Below are 23023 nucleotides of genomic sequence, written 5' to 3'. Positions count from 1 at the left end.
AAAAGGCAAACACTCTCAGACTGATATTGGGCACATTTTCTTCAGGGCTACCATGCTTGACATGCCACTCCTATACCACTGACCATGCCATGACATAAGTCCTGTAGTACCATCTTCTGTTAATAGGTGGCGCCTGTGAGAGCATCAACTACAAACAACTACATTGTATCAGAATCACCCACAACAATGCTCCTTCCAGAGTTACAATGCCTAACTCCACCTTTGATAGTTGACTTCAGGATTATTACTCAGACACCACTTTCATTGTTCAAAGTTATTGGAACCTAATTTTGGGATATTGTCATGACATTGTGACATCTTTGGATGACAGCGTGTCAGTTTTGATTCCATTGTGTGCAATATCTTGTATCATTCTAAATAAACATATATATATATCAAGACCAAGACTCCAACTGACCTGGTGCTCTCTCCCTGGTTCTGACCGCAGGTACAGGTGGGGACTGGGGCGGTCTCTCCTAAAGTCAGGAAAGGAACATAACAGACACTGTCACACATAGCCAATTATTATGTCCGATTATTCTTTTCAAGGAAGGGGCAAACTTTGAAATACATGTTAACTTAAGGTAAACTGAACCCCAAAATCATGATCTCCTTGACAGCTGACTGTCAACTGAACTGGTCCCCAAAATCAAATGTGGTATGGGACCAATGAAAATGGCAAGAGATACAGTAACTGTTTTACTAAAATTTATGATGTACGATGAAAGTGTGTCCTGTACCCTGTAGGAGTCTGGTGGTGGCTGCTGGCTTTCTTCTTCATTCTTCCTCAGAGTAGGGATGGGAGGGGATGACACTCGCTGTCTCTGTAACAATAGGCAGACTTTCATGATCAACCAGGAAAAAACAAAACAAACAGGCGTATTGTAAATTTTGAAATCTTCATCCTCTGAAATGCTATTCCCTGCATTTTTAGGGAAAAGGTTTGCCAGTACACTTAGCTTAGTTTAATTATGTTTACCTTTACAGAAGGAAAACATATTGTTTTTTTCTCAGTTTCAATCAGTTCCAAACAAATACATGTACAGTCAATGACTTGGGCCAGACGTCTGTTACCATGGTAACAGCTGGGACTGTAGCAACACCCTGTGGTGAGGTTACATTATGCAGCAGAACAGAGATGTAGAGCCTGCTCACCATACATTTGAATGTATTTGACTTTGAGTATAAACAGTACTGTAGTAACTGTTGTTCATTGGGCTAGACCAGGTGAAGGTAAACATTACGGTATACATTTGCTTTGCAAATGTTACTAGTTTGCAAATGTTACTAGTTACATCTTTTTTTCATGTTTTTTCACCCCAATTTTTTCCATCACCGATTACACTGATCCACTATTTCCAGGATGAGCCAGACAAAAGAACCGTTCTCACTTGTTGCTCCTCCCTCCGTCTCCTGTCCTCCTCATCCAGCTGCCGTCTTCTCTCCTGGTCGTGTTTCTCATCTTCCTCCTTCTTCTTCCTCTCCACCTCCTGCCTTCTCTCCTCTGCCAGCCTCTTCAACTCTTCATTCTTTCTCTTCACCTACAAACAGAACACTCGTCAGCTGGGTGATAATACAGTATTCACTACTGCCATGAAATATGGATGCCGAAGTATTGTTTTTGGTATGTCTGTGTGTGTCCGTGTGTGTGTCTGTGTTTTTGTATGGCCTTAACTTTAGGTCAGGTTGTAATGGATTGGTTCAGTCAGAAAGTCATTAATCAGTCATCTACATCTGGTAGTGCCATTTTCACAGGACCTGGTGTTTTTTTTCATTACATGACCTCCTTGACTGCTAACAGCTGGTGTTGTTTCCCTTGATCAATAAAGAAAGACTTGTATACACCATGGTCAATGAGAAGAGAACACAAGTCACCATCATACAAGATCTAAATATTTCATGGAGGTCTGAGATCTCTAAGCTCTTGATTTTGATCCAGGCACTCTGCCTTTTACGCCACACAGTGCCACATTTCATTATATCATACTTTTTATGAAGAAAACATATTGTTTTTTCTCTGTTTCCTCTTCTTCATCTCCAAACCAATAAGGTCAATGACCTGAACCACACATCTGTCACCATGGTAACTAGTGTCAGGTTACATCATGTTGCAATTTTATAGCAGGAGGGATTTAGACTCCTGTGTTTCAGTAAGAATCAACGGAGCAGAACAGAAGGTAAACATTATGCATTTCCTAAGTTTGCAAATGTTACGTATCTTTCTAGTTTTCTGTACTATTGTTCATAATTTACATGTAGTTTGTTTCTCTTTGAAGTGTCCCATCCATCTCTTTCCTACCTCCTCTTCTTTCTCTCGCTGTTTTCTCTGTTCTGCCTCATACTCCTGCTGCATCCTCTCACGCTGTTCCGCCAAGCGCCGCTCCTCCCTCTCCTCCTCCTCCTTCTGCTTCCTCTTCTCTTCTTCCTGCCTACGCTTCTTCTCTTCAACCTGAGGGGAGGGCAGACTTCTCAATCAAGAGCCAGAAATTAAACAGTTCTACAGTCAAACTTGAGGTGGTTGCTTGGGCAAATTTGACTGTACTACAATGTAGTACCTCAAGGGTTCAAGTTTGTATCATTCTCAGGCATATCATTCTTAAATGTATCAAAACCTTTCTATGCATCACACTAATAAAAATAAGGATAGACTTCAGCTGTATATACTCTACATGTACAATGATGCCCAAGATTCCTCTTACAACTGCTGAGGAATACTCATACTAGACACCTACAAATGTCTCACCTGTCTCTGAAGCTCTGATTGGTACTCATCCCTCTGACTCTTCTGTTCACTGCCTTCATCTTCAAACACCTTGTTCTTGCGTGCAAATGGTGACTTGTACGTGTACATGTTCAGGGCTGGGGGAGAAATACATGTAGGTACAACATGTCAGAGAGACAATACTTCATGTAAAATGCAATAAAGAACACCAGATTTTGATTTGCTTTGAATTTTAGTTCATTTAGGTTAGGGTTTAATTCTTTTTCTTAAAGTTGCTTTTGTGTTATTAGTTTTAAGTGCCCAATGTTAAGAGAGAAAGCAAATTTAATGTTGTAAAATGATTTAGATTTAAAAAAAACAGTACTGCTGTGTTAGTTTGCTCATGCCTTGCACCCATTGTTACACATGTACATGTATGTGATTGAAGACTTGGCCAGCCCAGACACAGACATTGTAACTGGAGATGTTGTTGTATATTATTTAGCAACATGATAAAATATACCATTTACCTGGAAATTATATCATGCAGCCGAAAAGTCACATTACTCTTGAAAACTCATGGTCTGACTGTTAAAGGTATCGCGAAAGAGGTGTTCGGTGCCGCATAGGTGAAGCATTGATGCTGCACTGGCCTGGCATTTTCGGCATTAATGTCACCTTAGTCCAGAAAAACTTGGACAGCCATGATAACCATGAAATTACCATGGCAGTCAGCATCAATGCCGCCTCAAATCTTGAGCATTAATGCAACACTGAGCACCACTTTAGCAAGGGTACAGGTCAACATCTCCAGTCCTCAACTCTGAATCTCTGTTTTTTTTATTGCACACGGACACACTGAAATTCTGTTCCCCCAACCTTCCGAGGTATTGTTGCCGCCACTGCCGCCACCATGTCCTGGGTACTGTGACTCATTATGATTGGTCAGGAACAGGCCAATGGCATCCTGGTCTATCATAGCCCAAGATGCATGTGTGGAAGTTGCAAGAAAATTGTTTACGTACAGGAAAGATTTGGGAGTAGCATGGTCATACGGACAGATGCGGAAGCTCAAAGTACAAAGAGGCAGGGCTAAGGAAAATAATGCACATGACACACGCTTACAAAAAATATGAGACATGTTTTTGATTAACATTACCAACAACAGTGTTAGAAATGCCCATCTGCAGTCTGCATTCTGCAGAGACATTTTCAATGTTGCAGGAGAAAAATTAAGCAAACTGCAATTTCAAAATCAGGCTAGGGGTTCAATGGTGTGTAAGAGCTTTTGTGTTTACTACTGACTCTATAATATACGTCAAGTAATTTTGCATGACTGAATTTTTCATATTGAATGTAAAATGTTTGCAAACATGCAATTTTGTATATGCCATGGGTTTTGATCCGGACTTTTAAGTGTGTACTTCTGAATTGCAGAACAAAATTTTCACATTCTGCGACATTACAGAACAGTGAAAAAGAGGATTTCTACCAATGAACCACAAAGAATTACCATTAACAACAATGTTCTTTACCTTGGGACTCCTTAGGTGGTGGCCTGGGCGGCTCAGTCAGACTGGCCATGTTGACCTCTAGGTTGACCACAGGTTTGTCCGAGTACTCGTTCCTTGGGCTGAGCTGGTCTTCCTCGTTCTGAATGTGCATCTTCCGCAGGTCAGCTGGAGGGACAAGGACACAACACAGTCAAGGTTTACATAATATGTATAGTCATGTACCTCCTAAAGATGCACTTTTTGTGTATGACAACCACCTACTAGAAGGGGATTGAAGAAAAGTGGTCTTCAAGACAAGACAGGGAATGCAAAAAACTACCCATTTATGATAGACTGCCCCATTGACCCAGCCGGTGCCATTTTACATTGTGCAACTGTTATGCTGTCCAAATGAATGGCAAACTGGCCAATTTTATCTAGTAGATTTTATTAGATTTCTCACTAGTTTTATCAAAAAACGTTTTCTGTTGAAAATGACACAGCAGGGATTGGACAAACAGTCACAAGTAGTGCCAATGGCAATTGCATTGGTCAAGTGATTGGCTTAGGCAAGACCTATAATGCTTAAGCAAGTCCTATAACATCTATGGGAAAAAATCAAAACTAAGAAAAAGCAGTCGTTATGGCCAGATGGCCGCTTTACAAAGGTGCTCACTAGGACAAGTTTGACTCAGTCTGTATAATATGGCATTGCAAAAGATTGAACAAGTGTTGCTGTTGGACAAAAGATGATAGCCAAACATGTTCCACTTACCGACCACCCTCCCGTCACTGTTCCTGAGCGGCGCCCCCCCTCCACCCTTACCCCAGGGGTTATAGTTCATGGCTTCTGCTTCCAACTTCCGGTCGTATCTGTATGAGGGAAGACACAAGGAGTGATGACACTGCAACTTGTGTGCTGTACATGTAATATGTCAGACTCTGTGGATACATGTAGGTTCAGCAGGTTGGTAAGTCACTGAATAAAAATACTCTCTTTTTTAATTCAACCAAGTGTTTTATTCAGTCGACCGTCTGCCGACCGTCAGCCGACCGTCTGTCACCTTCCTCAGGGCAATTCTGACTGGTTCACATTGCACAGCCCATGTTGTCACTGCTATAGATTCCCAAACACAAGGTATTTAGAAGTATTATACAATGTATACACAGGGATAGGGAACAGTATCTACAATAATGCAGTGTTTTAGAATTGAATCCTTTGACAGAAATCTTACCTCTCCTTTTCCTCCCTTTCTTTCTGTTTCTTGATGTCTCGCAGTCTCATCTGGGGAAAATATTTTAGATTTTGAATTGTGACATTTGCACAACATCATATCATATCAGTTTTGTTTGACATAACAACATCTCGAGCACTGAAGGCATGACAATGCTAGGGGGTCTTGGGGCATGCATCCTGGGGAAAATTTTGACCCTCTGAAAATATTTCCTGCAATTTGAGTAACAAATTTTGCTGGTAGACTAAGCTTTTAAGTGACATCTCTTTGTCCCTCATTTTCACATAAGCAGCAAAAGTTGGCTAGAACAAACTTTACTTGAAGTTCCTACCTGTTCCTTCAGCTCTTCTTGATACTGTTTCTGCTTCTGTATGGCCTCCTGGCTTTTTCTTGTATCATCATCGGCGACCATGTCCTGAATACGACTCTCTGTGCGCTTTCTTGCAGCACTGAGGAGAAACATGAACTGGTTAAACTACAGTAGTTCAAAAATTAGCATCATTAAGCTATTACAAGCACTGTACAATGAGACTGTCAAATTCAGCAGTGATAATTGAAAACAAGTCCTGAAAACAAGTCCAGAATTTTGTCCGGTTGTAATGGATATGGTTGGGTTCAGTTTGTCCCTGAGGGGAAAGACTTAGTCATTAATCACGTCTACAATAATGAGCATCTGGTAGCGGCCGCTGTTTCACAGATGTTTTTCACTACATCAGTACATGACCTCCTTGACAGCTGACAGCTGGTGCTATTTCCCTTGCACCGTAAAGAACAACTTTCAGACAACATAGTGAATGAGAAGAGGACACAGTCACCAACACACAGGATCTAAATATTTCATGGAGGTCTGAGATCTCCAAATACTTGTTTGTTTGAATGGGTTTTTTTCCATGAGAAGGCAGATAGAAGAAAAGTACTTACTCCTCCCTGGTAAACTCTGGTCCTCGAGGTGAGAGGGTGGGCACGTTGATGGAGGGTACAGGGAGGGTGTCGGTGGGACCGTTTGGTAAGTTGGTCAGGGGAGGGACTGGACCGCCTGCCGGTGGAACTGGACCGCCTGGTAATATCATCAATGACTGGCTTATTGACTGAAATCTTTTTGCAGTAGTACATCATAAAATACAATGAATTAAACATGATAACCATTAATTTATTAGCCAAAGTTCAGCTTGTGTTAATACAGGGCTTGAAATACTTTTTCTGCATACCTGTACTCATGCAGGTAACATTAAAAATTACCTGCACCTTGCAAGTTTTACCTGCACCACTCAGACTTTGAGAAGTATACCGGATTATACTAGCTACAAGCTGAACATTTAGAAACCATTGCAGCCATTATTTCCTTTCTGCTTCATAGGTGGTAGCAGTGAATACAGAAAAAAAACCAACATACATGATTGTACACCTACATTATTTATAATTGAGGTAGAATGTACATTGTAAGGCCATACCTGCGGTCCCTATGTTAGGATCCAGCGGGTGTCTCATGCCGTAGTAGTAGTAGGCATCATCGTAAGGCGTGCGGTACGGACCGAGAGGGGCCGCCACGGGAATCATGGGAGCTCCCACAAAGTAGGGGTTGGCAGGCACGACTCCAGGCTGTATGTAACCCATGGGCTGGGGACCTAGGCCTGGGGGGCATGGAAGATTGAACTTTCATTCAGACATTGTCATTCATCAAGAAGTTAACTAAAATGGTAACATTTGCAAATTCATAGTGTTTACCTTCTTTATGTTCTAGCCTTAGACTAAACTCACTGCTCTGTTTATTTACAGGAAAACATAGAATTGTTTTTGTTCCATTTCCTCTTCTTCATCTTCTCCAAACAAGGTCAAGGACCTGAACCAGACGTCTGTCACCATGGTAACTAGTGTTGGGTTACATCATGTTGCAACTTATAGCAGGAGGGATTTAGACTGCTGTCACCTTAATTATATACATGTATGAATATGTTTGAGTAAGAATTAACAGAGCAGACTAGATGCAAAGGTAAACATTATGCATTTGCTTTGCAAATGTTCTAGTTCAGATATTGTCATCCATCAAGAAGTAAACTAGAAAGGTACCATTTGCAAATTCATAATGTTAACCTTCTTTATGGTCTAGCCATAGACTAAACTACTGCTCTGTTTATTCTTACTCAAATGCATTCATATCATAAGGTAACCGGGCCTTCCAACTCTGTGCTGCCACCTGCTATATAATGTAACCCAACACCACAGAGTATCTGCTACAGCACCAGTTACCATGGTGACAGACATCTGGTCCAGGTCATTGACCTTATTTGTTTAAATGAAGACAGAAGAGGAGGAAGAAGAAACAGAGCAAAAACAAAACAAGGGGGTTGTTTACCTTCTGTGAAGGCAAACATAATTTACACTAATGAAACAAACAAACAAAAGAGAGGTTGACCTCTCTGTGGCTGAGGTGGTGGTGTTGCAAAGGCTTGCTGGGGTCTGTATGGGGGGGTCCTCTGTCTGTCCTGTCGTCTAGGCCTGTCCCGAGGCTCTGGTTCGTCGTCCAGGGTGTGGTACGGGCGGTACGGGGACGTGTCCCGCCCTCGCTGCCGGTTGGGCTGGCGGTTAGTCGGCGGGAGGTCCCGGATTCTACCAGGCTGTGTGGCAAGGGGAATCAAACTTTGTCAAACTTTGTCCAAAGACACACTTTTGCAAGTACAGAATACATCTTTCTATGTTAAAGGGACATTATGTACGCACCCAAAATTGAAATATCGTGTTAAATATCTTTGTGTGATTGTAATTGACTTCCACTTTTCAACAAATTTGTGTGATTATCTCGTATTGCTGACGGACCACACGGTGCAGACTCAGTTTGTGGTACCACCCTAAACTACCAGAATGTAAACAAACTTAAAAGCTGGTAAGGCGTCATATTTTACACCTCGACTTCCTGACTAACACTTATGGAGTAGGGTTTATTCAACTTACTCTATTATGAAATGACCGGAAAATTGACCTTTTGTATTGTCCTAAAGTTAAATAATGGAGCTTTTTGAAAGATCTTGTGGCTTGATTGGCAATGATCTTTGAATGACTTCCAATGGAGGCTCCAATAAGTTTTCATATTGAATTCTGGAGGACAACAGTCCTTGCACTGGTGTTAGTGACTTTTGTGCACATGGCAATCGATAGATTAATCGGCACACATAGTTAATACTTATATATTAATAATAATAGTAAAAGAGATTCAATGTTGACCAAAATGATACAATACCATATGTTCTTGATTACAAAAAGGCAATAACATTTTTATTAAAGTTAGAGCATAACACTTTTTAAAAATCTTTTTTAGGACTGAAGATGGCTACTGCTGAATCAAGTTATCTTTAAAGTTGACATTAACATGCAATAAAGATATTTCACTATGTATATTTTACTATTTTACTATTAGAGCAAATTCAAGAAAGCTCCTTTCTAGAATTTTCTTGTTCGAACATACCAAGAAGTTTCGCCTAATGTAGCCTTAACCCTTAAAGTCCCACCACCATATTTTGAGATCACCAAACACCAAGTTAATCTAATTAGGCACACATAACAGCATGTAAGTTGTGTTAGTGACAACAACACCCCACAAATGATATACCTCCTCCTCTGGGACACTTGTCTGCAGAGCCGCCGCAAAATGTAAACAAGTAAACAGGCGCAATTAGGCAGAGCAGTAAACAATTATTATCATGTATAGGTGAGTGATAGGTCATGTGCATGACAGATTTCTAACTGTAGTTCAGTTTCCTAAAATGACACTGTTGATCAATAATCTATCTTCTGTCAATAAATGCTGTGGGCACCACAAAGCAAAATTTTTAACATTAAAAAATATACAATGCTGTATGATAATCTGCGACATGCACAATACAAATTTGGACATACGTCACACTTACTGTTACTGTAACAAACAGAGGACGACAACAGAAAAGCCCAGTCTTACCAGTTTCTCAGGGTCTGTCTCTCCACTGGCATTAATTCTCATTTCTCGGACCTTCTCCCTGATGGAACAAAAAAGGATCATCATCATCATCTTATGTACTGCTTAAGCCGATTTACATCGGATTACGAGCAGCTGCACATGTGTTAGTTACAAAACAGGTGACCGGCACAAATAGAAACAAGGGTAACAGGATCAAAAGGATCACTGGGCGATTCAATTCATAACTTTTCACTTGATTTACAGTAACTGTATCTGGATACCTACAATGTTAGAATTCTGGAACAGTTAATGCAGAATTCTGGAACTGCAGCCAGAATTCTGCAGAATTCTGGGAACTGGAATTCTGTGCAGAATTCTGCAGAATTGTGTTAATCCCCAAGGGGTCCTCGATCATTTTTATCTATAGTTAATGAGATAAGCCCATCTAGACGTAACTTGCTGGGATACGAGAATAAGTCCGAAATTAAACTGGAAGTCCAGAATTAAACTGGAGGCTGTTATTTTCAATATTACAGAAGAAAATTAAGCAACCCACAATGTTATAGATTGGAAAAATCAGGCTAGGGGTTCAATGGTGTCAGCATGATATTGTTTAAGAGCGTCACTACTGGCTCTATATAATGTATAACTACTGGGATCTCCGAAAAGACTGACTTTTTCCTTGCTCTTTCGTTGTCAGCCATCTGCTGCATGAGGTCTTGTCGGTAGGCGTCTTTCTTACGTCTCACTGCACTCGCTCGCTCCTGGTTCCCTGTGATATGGCATACATGCTTAGAAGTTATTAGAAGTAGTTTATACCAAAGGACATCGTCCATTGTGGTACACAGTAGGCATTCTATTCAGTGTTTTATTTTTCCACAAGGTGATTTGGAAATTTAATTCTCCACAGGACATTTGCAAAGCAAACTACAACTGCTCTATTTTACTATCAATCTTATATTACTCAAACTGTGTACACATTCATATATTATATGGTGGCCAGCCTTCGAACTCTGTCCTGCCTACTTGCTACATAATGTAACCCAACACCAAAATAGAACAAAAACCATATATTATTATGTTCTTTCTGCAAAGGCAAACATAAGTCAAGTTTTACTCTTATAGTTATACAGGATGGATGTACTGTGAAAGTCTTAGTACATATGTTAAGTAGTATGTGGCTCACCAATGACAAAGCCGTCTTCAGGAGGCGCAGAGTGGGCCCGGTCCTTGTCACTCTTTTCTCTTGATGGCCTGTAGGTTGGAAAAACATTAACACTGACGAATGTTCTTGGTAAAACACGAAACTAAAAGTAGTCCAAAGATGTTCAAACCCTCAAAACCCTCGTCACTTTTTTACTGCGCACTACCATGGACCCCTGTCATGGACGAATTGATGTGAGCAATGTTGTCAGTGACATGACAGTTTCAACCAACCTGTCTCCTTCAGCTGAATTGAGGTCCCTTCTCCTCCCTGCTCTGCTATGACTCTGAAAGAGAGAAGAACACAACAGATATTTAGACTAACTAGTGTTTGATGGTTGGCAATGAATTTGGTACTACTACACGTTAAGCAACTGTTTTTCAAAATACATTTAACTTTAAACAAAAATATTTCATTCCTGACTTCAGTTCACTTTATATGAAGTTGCAAATTAAAACTGCACTGCCTAAAAAATCATCTTTGATGTGCATTGGTGAAGGTTAGACATCCAGGTAAACGATAAAGAAAATTCAAGCTCTTAGACTACTACTAGATGAAATACGGAGATTGCTTCCAAACATTTGAGTGACATCCACCACTCTTCTTCTGCATCACTAATGAACAGAATTAGTTATTAGTGACACTGAAGAAGAGTGAAATGTAAACTTTGTCTTTCATCCAGTGCTATGAGCATCTAAATGACATGAAGCAACCAACATACCCAGTCCCGTCTGTCAGTATCTACGTAGTCGTCCCTGTCCCTGAAACGGACGTGCCTGCTGCCATAGTCATCATCCAGGCGGTTTACCTTCCGGTCATAATCCTGAAACATGAAGGAAATTCAATAAATTAAAATTTAATGTTCTTTTATCAGTAATAAAAACAGTTAACAGCTTTTTGAATGAAAATGAACCAAACTAGCCAGCATTTGTCTTTCCGTCATTTGATGGAATTTTGCTTCTCATAATGGACAAAAATTTTGCCAAATCCATTATCTTTGACAGACGGAAATTGGCATGTATAGATATGGAAAGATGTTTCATTTATCCCAGGAAAATTTTCAGCTCAAAAGTAGTTCAGGAGGTCAAGATTTCAAAATTTTCCCAGGCTCCAGACCCCCCTTGGTTTGTCTTGCCTCCTTCAGTACTCAACATGATATTACATCAAACAAAATTGAGTTGACAGGAAACAATTTCAGGCTGGCTAGAATACTGGAACAAAGTTATCCTGCCTCACTACTGGGACTATAGGAACTGTATAGATGTGTAGCTTTTCTGCCTAGCTATATCATCTATAGCCAGTCTCCCAGGAGATTTTCTAACACAAAGCTTTCTAAAGCAGGTCTGCAACTCTAATACTGCCAATCTCCACTCCTGCCTGACGAGTGTACAGATGCACAGCTTTTCTGCCTAACTATATCATCTACAGCCAGTCTCACTGCAGGATTTCCTAACTTCCTACAGCAGATCTGCCTAACTCCACTCCTGCCTGTACCTCCTGGTCCCATTCTCCCCTAAGCCTGGCTCTGCGCTGGCACAACTCACACTTCAGCCTGTCATGGCCGAGTCCTTCCAGCCAACCCGACCTAATCTGTGCTTGGTAAGGACAGAGAGACATAAGGCCTAGGAAAAAAATGTTGTGTTCCCATATTCCTGGTAGAAAAATTATATGTTTCCCGTATTCCTGGTAGAAAAATGTTGTGTTTCCGTATTCTTGACCTACCCTTAGCCTAGCAAAAAGCCACCGGTAGTACATGTAGCCTTTGCTTTTTGATCGACTGCTGGTGGGGTTTTAAAACATTTGAGCTGAATTTCAAACACTCTGAGTTTCTAAAACAGTTCAACTTCACAAAAGAATGAGTCTAATCTAATAATTGCTAAAGCAATTTGGCCCATTCAGGACCTTCCCAAAAAATTTGTTCCCAAATACCAGCTGACCTGGTTCGACTAACGTTCGGGAGCAGTCTGACCAGATTATTTCACAACTATAGAGAGTGAATCAAAACGAATTTGAGTTAAATTTGAGTCAAATTTGCCCAGTAACAGGCACAGACACTGCCGACTTTGCACCGACCTACTCCTAGCCATGGTTGGGAGGCATTTGGCAAGGGTTTGGGAGCTTCCGGAGACAAAATACATGTATGTGTGACAGGGGATTAAAGCAATACACAGCAGTGTAGAAATGTAGTCTTACCCGACGATCATCCGGCTCGTTCAGGAAACCATCACTTCTAGACGCCCGGAGGGGATGGTCTCGTAGTCTGTCGTCTCTGTTAATAGAACCAATTAAGTTGTATAAGGAGCGAGTATAGAAGGGATTTTTTATTTGTCAAATGATTGCAACTTGATATCATGGCCCTTCCAAAATTGACACAGTAACATTAAAGCAGAAAACTGAGTTCGAAGCCCTGAAATTACAATGGATGCCTTTAAATTAACTTTAATACCTTCTTCTGTCTGTGATCATCTCTGGATCGTCCATGCGACGATACCTGTCCTCTTCTTCTCGCTTCCTTTTTAAGATGTCGTCGTAGGTTTCCCTCCCCAGGGGGCTGGTGTCTCGCCGACGGGGGGGAAACGTGCGGTTGCCCTGGTCATGCTGCAGAGAGAGACAGGGATTCCTTCTTTAACTTGTAATATTTATCAAACAAAAATTTGCTAGAAAGGTAACATATGCAAAGCAAATTCATAATGTTTACCTTCACATGGTCCAGCCCAACAAACTACTGCTCTGTTAATTTTTACTCAAACACATTCATATACACATGTATTTGACAACCAGCCCCTCCAACTCTATCCTGCAACAGGCTACATAATTTAATCCAACACCACAGGGTGACTGCTACAGTACCAGTTACCATGGTGACAGATGTCTGGTCCAGGTCATTGACCTTATTCATTTAGGGAAGAAGAGGAGGATAAGAAACAGAGCAAAAACAATATGTTTTTCTTCTAAGAACAAGGTAAACATAACAATTTACAACAATTCCCCCAGGGAATTTCTTAATACATTGAGTCGACCAGCTTTTGAAAAGCAGTGTTTGAAGAGTGTCTTACATTCAATCCTTGAGGTTCACTTGAGCTCCTTGATAGAGACTTGTTGGCGTGCTCAATCTCCTGGATCCTTGAGCTCACACCAGTAGACCGGAACTTCTTCTGCTCAACATGTGCAACAATTCAATGTTAGTACTGGAGCAGGGCTCAAAATATTGGTATTTTTTTCTGCACACCTGCACTGGTTCAAGTAAACACTGAAAATTACCTACACAACTCATGATTTCAGAAGAATGGATCATACTAAAAATTGTTCAGAAACTACCCTGGTATTAGTATTTTTATTTCTTTTATACTTCATTCATACTATTAGGTGCTAACAGTGAAAGCAGTAAATAAATTATTTGTAAATATTGTAAGTGGGACGGTAAGATTAAAAATGGTTTTCTTAAAATCCTTACCTCATTTAAAAGCTCATTGTACTCTCTCTTCCTTTCCTCTTGTAGTTTCTTCCTGTGATCCTCATAACCACCCAACTTCAACCCTCCAAACTCCACTGGTCCTATAAAGGGTGAAGAAAATAATATTAGGATTTAACAGGAAACAAAAAAATACCTTGGCCTAATCCAAAAGATAAGATTCTACCTCCAGATAGCTCTATACAATATTGTACATGGTGTACATCTGTGAATAGTTTCTCCAGATTTATAAGTCACAGAATACAAACAAAGAGTCAAAGACTCTTTTTTACACCACCAAGTGTTTTATTCAGCCGACATTTCAGTGACCACTGTCCGTCACCTTCCTCAGGGCAATTCTGACTGGTTCACATTGCACAGCACAGGTGTCGCTGCTATACATGCATTCCCAAATGCAAGCTAAGTATTTACATATGTACACAGTTACAGGGAACAGTATCTACAATGCGGTACCAAACAATGAAGCATACAGGAGTTTGGGGACATACATTTGTATCATAAGCAGTGACTGTGATGTCTGTACAATGTGAACCAGTTGTGTGTATGGTTATGTGTAAAAAAGAGTCTTTGTTTTCATGATGTAGTGGCCATATATACATGTATATATATATATACCTCCAGAGTCCCTCTTGCTGCCCTGAGTTGGGGGAATGTTCTCCTTTGAAGGCCCATTGGAGACACCATGAGATGGGCTGATATCAGGGTCCTAACAGATTACAAGAAAATAACACCTATAATATTTCACTATGTACATTTTAGTTACTAGACATCGCAAAATGGTTAAACATAACTGAAATCTTCAAAACATGCAGCTCATAGATTAACCACAGAAATTGTATTAAAGGCATCCAATGCAAATTGTCATTGTGGAAAAACTGGATTTTCAAAGTCAACTTTCTGGTCGCTCTTATACTAATATAAGTTATAGGAAATCGAATCAACCCTATCCCCCAGGATACTGATACAAAATGTATCAGTGAGTGAGGCAAAAATGTAATGTTGCTGAGTGAATGCTGACAGAAAATGGTTGTTTCGTATCGTAGGCTGGTTCTAGATATTTATGGGAGGTACCCAAAAATAAAGAGACATATCACGTAAATTGTTTTGGGCCTATTTCAAAGTTACGCTTCAGCATCAAGTATGAAATGATGACAAAAATGTGCTAAGAAATGGCAGTAATATCAAACAGATTTTGACATCCAAAATATTTCTTTGTTGTTTTGCCATCTTGAAATTGCATTGGATGCCTTAAACGTCAATGCACAAGACTGTATAAATTTTGTATGTTGTTACCTACCAACATGTTATGCGCAATAAACAACAACGGCAATTCATCACAGTTACTGACAATAGATAGCCTCACCCATATAAATCCCATGGGAAATTAAAGGTTACACACCAATGTTATCACAAAACGTAACAATGCCACACAATGTAGGTTCATTTATTATTGATGCTATAATAGTACAATAGACAGTCTATGAATCATGGTATGATACAGCCCTGCTATGGAGATACCTGTCCAAGTGCAACTAAGGCAAAACTAGCCAGGGTTCGAAAATATTTTTTCTGCATACCAGCACTGGTGCAGGTTAAACAATACTAACATTTGAAAACACTAACATTGACCGTTACCAGCTACCATCTATAAAGATAGAATAATTTTTAATGGCAATGGTTTTTTAAACATTTTTTGTTATTATCCATGCAACTTCTCAAAGTATGAGTGGTGGAGGTAAAACTTGTCTGGTGCAGGTAATTTTCACTGCATGCAGGAAAAAAGGATTTTGAGCCCTACTCTAACTTCTAAGTACATTGTATCATTACAATTGACTCTGAACTGAATTGAAGACAGACAATTGACGAACTGAACCAAGCATAAACCAGCACCAAGACCAGTCATCTAGAGCTATATACTAGACGTTAACAAGTCAAGGACAACAACAACAACAATTTCAGACACAGACAACTTACAGATGGGACCCCAAGTTCCTCTCTCTCAGCAGCAATCTTCTGTTTCTGCTGTTGTATGAATTTCTCAATGTCGTCACTCATGTTGATCAGAATGTTGCAAACTTACATCACCTGTACACGTGAAAAAAAACAACACAAAAACAACTTACCATCATCCATGCCTTGCTAGGATGTAGCCGACTTGTGTTGGATCTTTTCATGGCTTTCAACAGGATTTTAACCACAAATTCTCAATCTGTATTTTATTTAAGAGTACTAGTATCCCCTTGCGAAAGAAATCACATGGTCATCGAACGCTTTGACTTTTATATAAACGTTGCTAGCATCAACAACTTGTAACTAAGGTCTTTCCCATATTTATGTCGCCTTGCCAGCGAGGTTTTCGGGCTCCAAAAAAAGTATTTGTTTATCTAAGAAGCAAAACATCGTCATTAATGTCTCTTAACTTGTAAGATGTTAATCCAACGTCTTCTCACATAAGTTTGTAAACATCAACCTAAGATGGCCGACTTACAAAACAATCAGAAGTAACAATACACGATCTCTTTTATATACGTTTGGATCTTGTTACGGCCTACATAGCTCTCACGTAAGTAGGACACTGTGAAAATGTTGCGTTTGTTGATAAGATTTTTATGATTTCTAACAGGCGTAAACGACAAAACATTATGATTGACACATCATGAAAGCCCAACCCCCAAGCGTTATGGCAACACGTACACAAACTAATTAATCGTCATTAGCGCTTCAATCGTACCAAACGTACAGATCGCGAGGCTGAAAAGATACTCACGGGCTCCTAAAAATCACTTAGGGTGAATAAAATCGCTCTGTTCGTCCCCAAACCGCAGAAAAATCCAGTAAAGTAACTTTTTTTACCGCTCGGGAATCAAGCTCGCACGAAAAATGTCACATAAGACACTGCGCATGCGTCATAAAACCCCCGGGGCATACCGGGAAATACTGGGCTGTTTATGGAAAACAAAAATAATGCCTAACTGAATTATTGAAAAAATTACAACTTAATAGCTTAATATTTGCAAATAATTTCATTTCATAAAGTTAACATGAATTTTTACTCATTTTGGAGTAAGTTTGTATAGCTTGTGATTAACCGATTCGCGTGTTTCATGTAAGTTTTAACAGGCAGATAAGTTTGCTGAATGTGAACAGCAATGTGAAGATGTTTAGAAACTCGGATAGAAACTGTATGTTGGGAGAAAAATTATGAGCAAAGTTTGTGCAATTTTTGGCGGTTCCAGGGGAATAGGTAAAGCTGTGGCGACCAGATTTGCTCAAGATGGTCACAAGATAGCGGTCGTCTCAAGAAACAAAGAGGCAGTGGACAGAACGATACAGGAGTTGGTTGAAGGAGGACTCAAAGGTATACATGACATGACATGCATGGCATGAATGTCATCTTTAGGTTGTATCTAGATCTGGTGACAAAGTGATACATAACGTTTATATGATATTCATATGTCCAGAAATATATCTGCTAAGGGGTGGAATGGGTGTACTTCTATACAGAGCATTCAAACAGCGTAGTATTTGCGTTCGTGTGCCTTTTAGTTTTAAGGCTGCAGTGCTTATTTGTCAGTATGGTGGCGTTTCTACAACATCGAGAAACATTGATTTATTCAGGGTCAAGTTGAGCATCGTCCTTACTGTAATCCAAGAAAAGAAAGCAACATTAATGAAAATGACAATTTCAAGGTCAGCTATAAGATCAGACTCATGCATGTAGGAGGAAACTGAAAAGAATGTCATTCAGCACCAAGGACAGGGAACACCAATGCCATTCAGCACAAGGGACAGGGACAATGCAATGTTTTCTTCTCAAAAGGCATCCAATGCAATTTCAGGGCGGCAAAACTGGATTTTCAAAGTCAATTTTCAGGTCATTCTTTTAATGTAGGAAGTTGAGTCCATAACAGATATCTGTGAGGCAAAAATGCAACTTGTCGCTGATGGAAAACGGTTGAGTGTATCGTAGGCTGGTTCTAGCTATTAATGGTCCCTACCATGAAATAAAGAGCCTCACGTAGCTTGTTTTGGTGTGATACATGTATTTCAAACAAATGTCCACATGGACTGTTTCTTGTTCCATGTGATACTGTTACAACTTACATAGTGCCTGCCTTCTGTGTCATTGGGAGATTAGCTCTTCAGTGAGCTAAAACTGGATCAAGCTGACTTTTTTTCCTTTCCAGGTCCACATCTTGGTGTGAGCTGTGATGTCAGCGATGAGAAACGTGTTCATGCCACGGTGAAGTCTATACAGGACACACTGGGACCTGTAGACATCTTAGTGAACGCTGCAGGTATGAAAATAATTGTTTCTTGTTCTTTAAGACGATAGAGCATAAAAGAAGCAAATGAAAAGAATAATGTTGGTTCTCAGCCCATTTTCAACTGTTGAAGCAGGTATAGAGCAAAAGTTTCAGAAATAAAAGAAAATGTTTTTCTTTTGCTTGTTTCCAATAACCAGCAAACCGGGATATTTTAGAAGCCTGTAGGTGTAACACACCAGTTTAGTTGGTACAGCGTGTACAAGATATTTGAGACCAGACTGCAAAGTTTGAACCACTCACACCGAGGACCCCTACTGTTTATGATGTTTTAACATGCTTGAGGTGTGGCTCACCTAAAACACGGACCTCTGGCTTTATGTCCTTCCAAGAGGTCATCCCTAACCAAAGCCAGGTACTAGTACTCATTTCCACCCGAGTCAAGTGAGGAAATAGGTGTAAAGTGCCTTTCCCAAGGGTACAACAATGGGGCCTACCAAGGATTCGAGCCCTGAACCTTCAGATTCTGAGTCAACAACCCTAACCACAAGACCACCTTGCCACCCTTTTCTTTAGGAGTGAATAAAGATGTCCTGTTGCTGAAGACTCAGGCTGCAGACATGACAAGCCTGCTGCAGACTAACCTTGTTGGACCCATGCTGACCTGTCGAGCTGTAGTCAGGTCCATGGTACAGAGAAGAACAGGCACTATCATCAATGTGGGTAAGGTACACAGGGTCAGTGTATCACTTAGTTAAAGTAAGCCTCAAGGGGCTTGAAATATTCCCATGCAACTTGCAATTTGCATGTAATTTTCAAGGTTTGCTTGTAAAAAAATTCGCATGTTGAACAGGGTTCTCTTCAGACAGTGAAAAAAAAGACATTTTAAAATCTATTTTTTCATGTCTTTTTTATGTGAAAAATTTGTATGATTGTATACTGTTTGAGCGCTTATGTGTTTACTACTAAGACCATATTCAATTGTGCATGTAGATTTTTCAAATTGGATGTAAAATTTTTGCAACTTTGCATGTCGGTAAATTGTTTCTGACAAAAACTTTTTGGAGCTCTGGCCTCATGTCATATGGTATTGTGGCCGGGGGAAAGAGCATACATGTAATCTTACATATTTTTGTTAATCTGCCCTGAGATTGCATTGGATGCCTTGGAGGAAGCAAGGTAGGCCAAGAACAAGATGACAATTGAGTAACTCTCTGTATCTCTGTCTGTCCTAGGAAGCATAGTTGGAATGAAAGGTAACCCCGGCCAGTGTGTGTACAGTGCATCCAAGGCAGGGCTGCAGGGCTTCACCAAGTCTCTCGCTAAGGAAGTCGCCTCCAGAGGGGTCAGGGTCAACCTTATTGTACCAGGTAACTGTCATGTATTGTAGGGAGGTCAATTTTAAGAAACCTGTGCTGGAATATGCAAGACAGTATTCTAGCCATGCTGAACTTATTTTCTCTCATCTCAATTTCGTTTGATGTAACATTGTTGAAATGTTGATCCTCTGAATTACTATTGCCTGCATTTTGAGGGGAAAATTTTGCTGATAGACTAAGCTTAGTTTTATGAGATCTCTTTCTATATCATAACACATTGATATTCGTCTATCGAAGATGACGAATCAGGAAAAATTTTTGTTCATCATGAGCGGCAAAATTCTGTCACAGGATAGAAAGATGGTCACTGGCTAGAAAACTGATCTTTGAAGAGGACATTGGATCAGTGGATATGATCTAATGAAAGATTATAAAAGAGTTAGTGGTAAGACAAGTAAAAGAAGAGTGTTTTTACCACCTGCATTATTAAAATTGTAATTTATATTGTGTCCATTTCCCAGGATTTATTGATACTGATATGACGTCAGGGGTGAGTGAAGTCGTGGTAACACAGTCGGTACCACTACAGAGACTGGGAACACCTGCGGAGGTCGCTACAGCTGTCAGATTCCTCGCATATTCGACTTACATTACAGGAACTGTAAGTATGCCATATCCTCGTTTTTCAGATTTTCATGGAACGTGCACTGGCTTCTGCAAAGATAAACATTAATATGCATTTGCTTTGCAAATGTTACCTTTGTAATTATCTTGTTGTTTTTCTTCAGGTTCTGGTTGTAGATGGTGGGATGCAGTTGAACACATGAGACTTCAAGAGCCCAATACAGGATAATCTAATTATTTCTAAACCAAGAAATGTATATGGACCAAACTACTACAATCAGAATTCAGCTGCAGCCCAGGAGAAGACAGTGACCAAATATCATAGAGACTTGAGGATGATGTCTAAATAAAACCAAAGTTGATGGTTTGACTAAGATTTTTCCTGCTTCCTTGTTTTTTAATGTCAATTGTAACAATTATTGTAACTTGATTTCAAATCTCAATTTTTGCAGATTATATTACAGTATAAGTATTATTATCTAAGGCCATGTTGATTTGATTATATGGATGACATCCTCCGGGAGCCCCAAAACTGATGCGCGCGTGCGAATAAAAAAAAGTTTTGCAAAAAAAAAAGTTGTTTTCATTATGAAATCTACGTGGTCTTGAGGGTTGAACAAATGGGACAGAATATGGTTTGGCAAATAATCTAATCTTCAAGTTCATTTCCTTACAATTTTGTCTTTTTTCGTTTGATTTTGGCATTCTACGACATTGGTATAGTTTTTACTTATTTTTTTGTAACTTACGGTATATTTTTGCTCATTTTGCAACTGTTTTGTACAATTTACAGTATGCGTCGATGAAGGTTAGACATCCAGGAAATACGATACGCCAAAAAGCAGTTACTCAAGCAACTGGATATGATTTTGAAAACGTCAGACGTTTCAGCTAGTATCCACTAGCTTTCGTCAGTGACTGAGAGACCAGAGGGGAAAGCAGGTTTATAAGCACAACCTGTTGATTGATATGCAAATAAAGTGAAGACAAATTTTTGGAAGTCGAAAAAGGAACAAAAGTCAGACAACCATACTGTAAATCGCTTTTTGGCGATTTACAGTATGGTTGAAAACTTTTTTTTTATTGGAAACGGCCGAAAATTCATGCGCCCGCGGATGTCATCCATATAATCAAATCAACATGGCCTAATGGTATTACATGTTGTATCCCAGTGTATATCCTGACCCTTCTCCATAGTCAATACTGTACAGTCCCCTTACACCTTACTGCACAGACACTACTCCACAATCAATACTGTACAGTCCCCAACCCCTACTGCACACTACTTAGTATATAAACATGCTGACTTTGTTGAGACCTTCCAGCCAAAACAGCTTGTTGTTTGCCCCGTCTGTGGGTAGCAAACCTTTGCATCTGGCGGGCAGGCCTTTGAAGTTGGGTGGGTCGACAAAAACAAAGGACACTCTGTTCAATCCAATGGATTGTCCACTTGACTTGCCTTATGTTGTCTTTTCAGCTTGTCCAAGTGCTATTCTTATAAGAACAAAACAGCTAGGATAATGTGGTCAGATATGTTGTTGTTGATGTTGAAAGGGGCCTGCATGCCCTTTTTTGTAAGGCGTAATCAGCCCTTTTTAATCTTCATAATCCGTAGGCAGCCTCCCAAAAAAATCAACATAATTTGTGATAGAACATTAACTGCAAAGCGTCAAGTCGTAATCAGCTCTGAGAATTCAATGTAATTTGTAATCGGCGGCGAAAATTTTGCGTAATTCGTTAAATCACTACCCCCCCATGCAGGCCCTCTTGAAAAACACAGTTTGATTGGTGATTGTTTGTTTCTTATTTCAATCAAACTTGAAATCTTGAAAACTAGCTGTTTGGCATTGCCTGGATGCATAGGACAGAAGATTTCTAGGAGGAAATTTATTGTTAATAAAGATTTTCTTCACCACATATGATGTACTGTGGACATCATGTAATATGAAGTATCACTGTCAGGTCCGGTTAAGTACACACGTGTGCCACTTGGACAAAGAGCAGTGTTTATTTTGAAAACAACAGAAGTTGTTTGTGGGAAGAGAAAACATTGTTTAAGTTCTCAGTTTACTCTACCTGGTGGAGGTCAGGCCAAGACATGGTGTCGTTTTCCATTTTTGACATCCTAGCTAGTAATGAGAAACAATTTTTTACATGCAGTTTTGGGATAAAAAATAGAAAATTGTCTTTCATTGGCCATTACCTTCATCAGTTACTGGGGTCTGAAACACGTATGTAAAGATATATAACTTTTATGTTGGTATACACTGCCATCCAGTGTCCACTGTTGTCGATTTTCGGAGATGGAAAAAGACAATAGAAAACCAAGGAAACAAACAAGGAAAGGAAGGGGGAAGAGAAGAGAAGAGAAAACCACCACTGAAAAGGTAACTGACCAATTGGAAAAAGTACCAAGAGATTAGTAGAGCTGGAAGAGAGAATGCACACAAGGAAGTAGCAGACAAGCACATGTGGCCATCATCGGACTGGAGAGCGGAGGAATAGAGACAACACTGTCAGGTGTTGACTTCATATTAATTGTCGTCACAACCGCTTGAGGAGAATTCTTGTCAACATTGACACCTTGACATAGGAAAATGTGCTGAGGCTGGTTAAGGTCACTGTTAGCATGTACAAATGTACAGCACAGTAGTCTTTGCTTAGTTTATACGTTCGAATTATGAATGCCATGACATGAAATTGAAATTGTAAATGTGCACAATTTATGCTCTCAAACGGTGACAAACACCGTTGATATATCAAAACGCAAACTTCTTATGTT

General features: G+C 39.9%; 2 protein-coding genes across 3 annotated transcripts in view; one reads left to right on the top strand and one right to left on the bottom strand.

The window, feature by feature from the left end:
- LOC109465871 (centrosome and spindle pole associated protein 1-like) overlaps positions 1-16940 on the bottom strand; it is a 31470-nt gene extending 14530 nt beyond the window's left edge. Inside the window, exons 1-24 of the mRNA XM_019763360.1 lie at positions 16801-16940; positions 16008-16118; positions 14649-14739; positions 14016-14116; positions 13618-13716; positions 13008-13159; positions 12755-12830; positions 12056-12151; positions 11283-11384; positions 10795-10847; positions 10544-10611; positions 10033-10129; positions 9379-9436; positions 9034-9054; positions 7843-8044; positions 6881-7060; positions 6351-6486; positions 5761-5878; positions 5430-5479; positions 4970-5067; positions 4237-4380; positions 3581-3673; positions 2744-2859; positions 2300-2449 (exon numbers count right to left, since the gene is read on the bottom strand). Of these exons, the coding sequence (XP_019618919.1) occupies positions 2300-2449; positions 2744-2859; positions 3581-3673; positions 4237-4380; positions 4970-5067; positions 5430-5479; positions 5761-5878; positions 6351-6486; positions 6881-7060; positions 7843-8044; positions 9034-9054; positions 9379-9436; positions 10033-10129; positions 10544-10611; positions 10795-10847; positions 11283-11384; positions 12056-12151; positions 12755-12830; positions 13008-13159; positions 13618-13716; positions 14016-14116; positions 14649-14739; positions 16008-16088 (2382 nt within the window). The 5' untranslated portion in view covers positions 16089-16118; positions 16801-16940. The remainder of the gene's footprint in view (positions 1-2299; positions 2450-2743; positions 2860-3580; positions 3674-4236; positions 4381-4969; positions 5068-5429; positions 5480-5760; positions 5879-6350; positions 6487-6880; positions 7061-7842; positions 8045-9033; positions 9055-9378; positions 9437-10032; positions 10130-10543; positions 10612-10794; positions 10848-11282; positions 11385-12055; positions 12152-12754; positions 12831-13007; positions 13160-13617; positions 13717-14015; positions 14117-14648; positions 14740-16007; positions 16119-16800) is intronic.
- A 243-nt stretch (positions 16941-17183) lies between these two features.
- The window catches only part of LOC109466054 (carbonyl reductase family member 4-like), a 6856-nt gene continuing 1016 nt past the window's right edge, over positions 17184-23023 (top strand). The window contains exons 1-6 of one of the 2 annotated variants that reach the window (XM_019763632.1): positions 17184-17391; positions 18221-18331; positions 18875-19021; positions 19534-19668; positions 20139-20278; positions 20406-20608. In XM_019763632.1, coding sequence (XP_019619191.1) covers positions 17235-17391; positions 18221-18331; positions 18875-19021; positions 19534-19668; positions 20139-20278; positions 20406-20444 — 729 coding nt within the window. In that variant the 5' untranslated portion in view covers positions 17184-17234 and the 3' untranslated portion in view covers positions 20445-20608. Of the gene's footprint in view, positions 17392-18220; positions 18332-18874; positions 19022-19533; positions 19669-20138; positions 20279-20405; positions 20609-23023 lie in introns of those variants that run through there. The other variant, XM_019763633.1, reaches the window with a different exon arrangement.

The sequence above is a fragment of the Branchiostoma belcheri genome, unplaced genomic scaffold (assembly GCF_001625305.1).
Source record: "Branchiostoma belcheri isolate BF01 breed outbred unplaced genomic scaffold, Haploidv18h27 scaffold16, whole genome shotgun sequence".
Lineage (NCBI taxonomy): Eukaryota > Metazoa > Chordata > Leptocardii > Amphioxiformes > Branchiostomatidae > Branchiostoma > Branchiostoma belcheri.
Note: the sequence above shows the minus strand (reverse complement) of the source record. Positions and strands in the feature narration are given on the sequence as shown.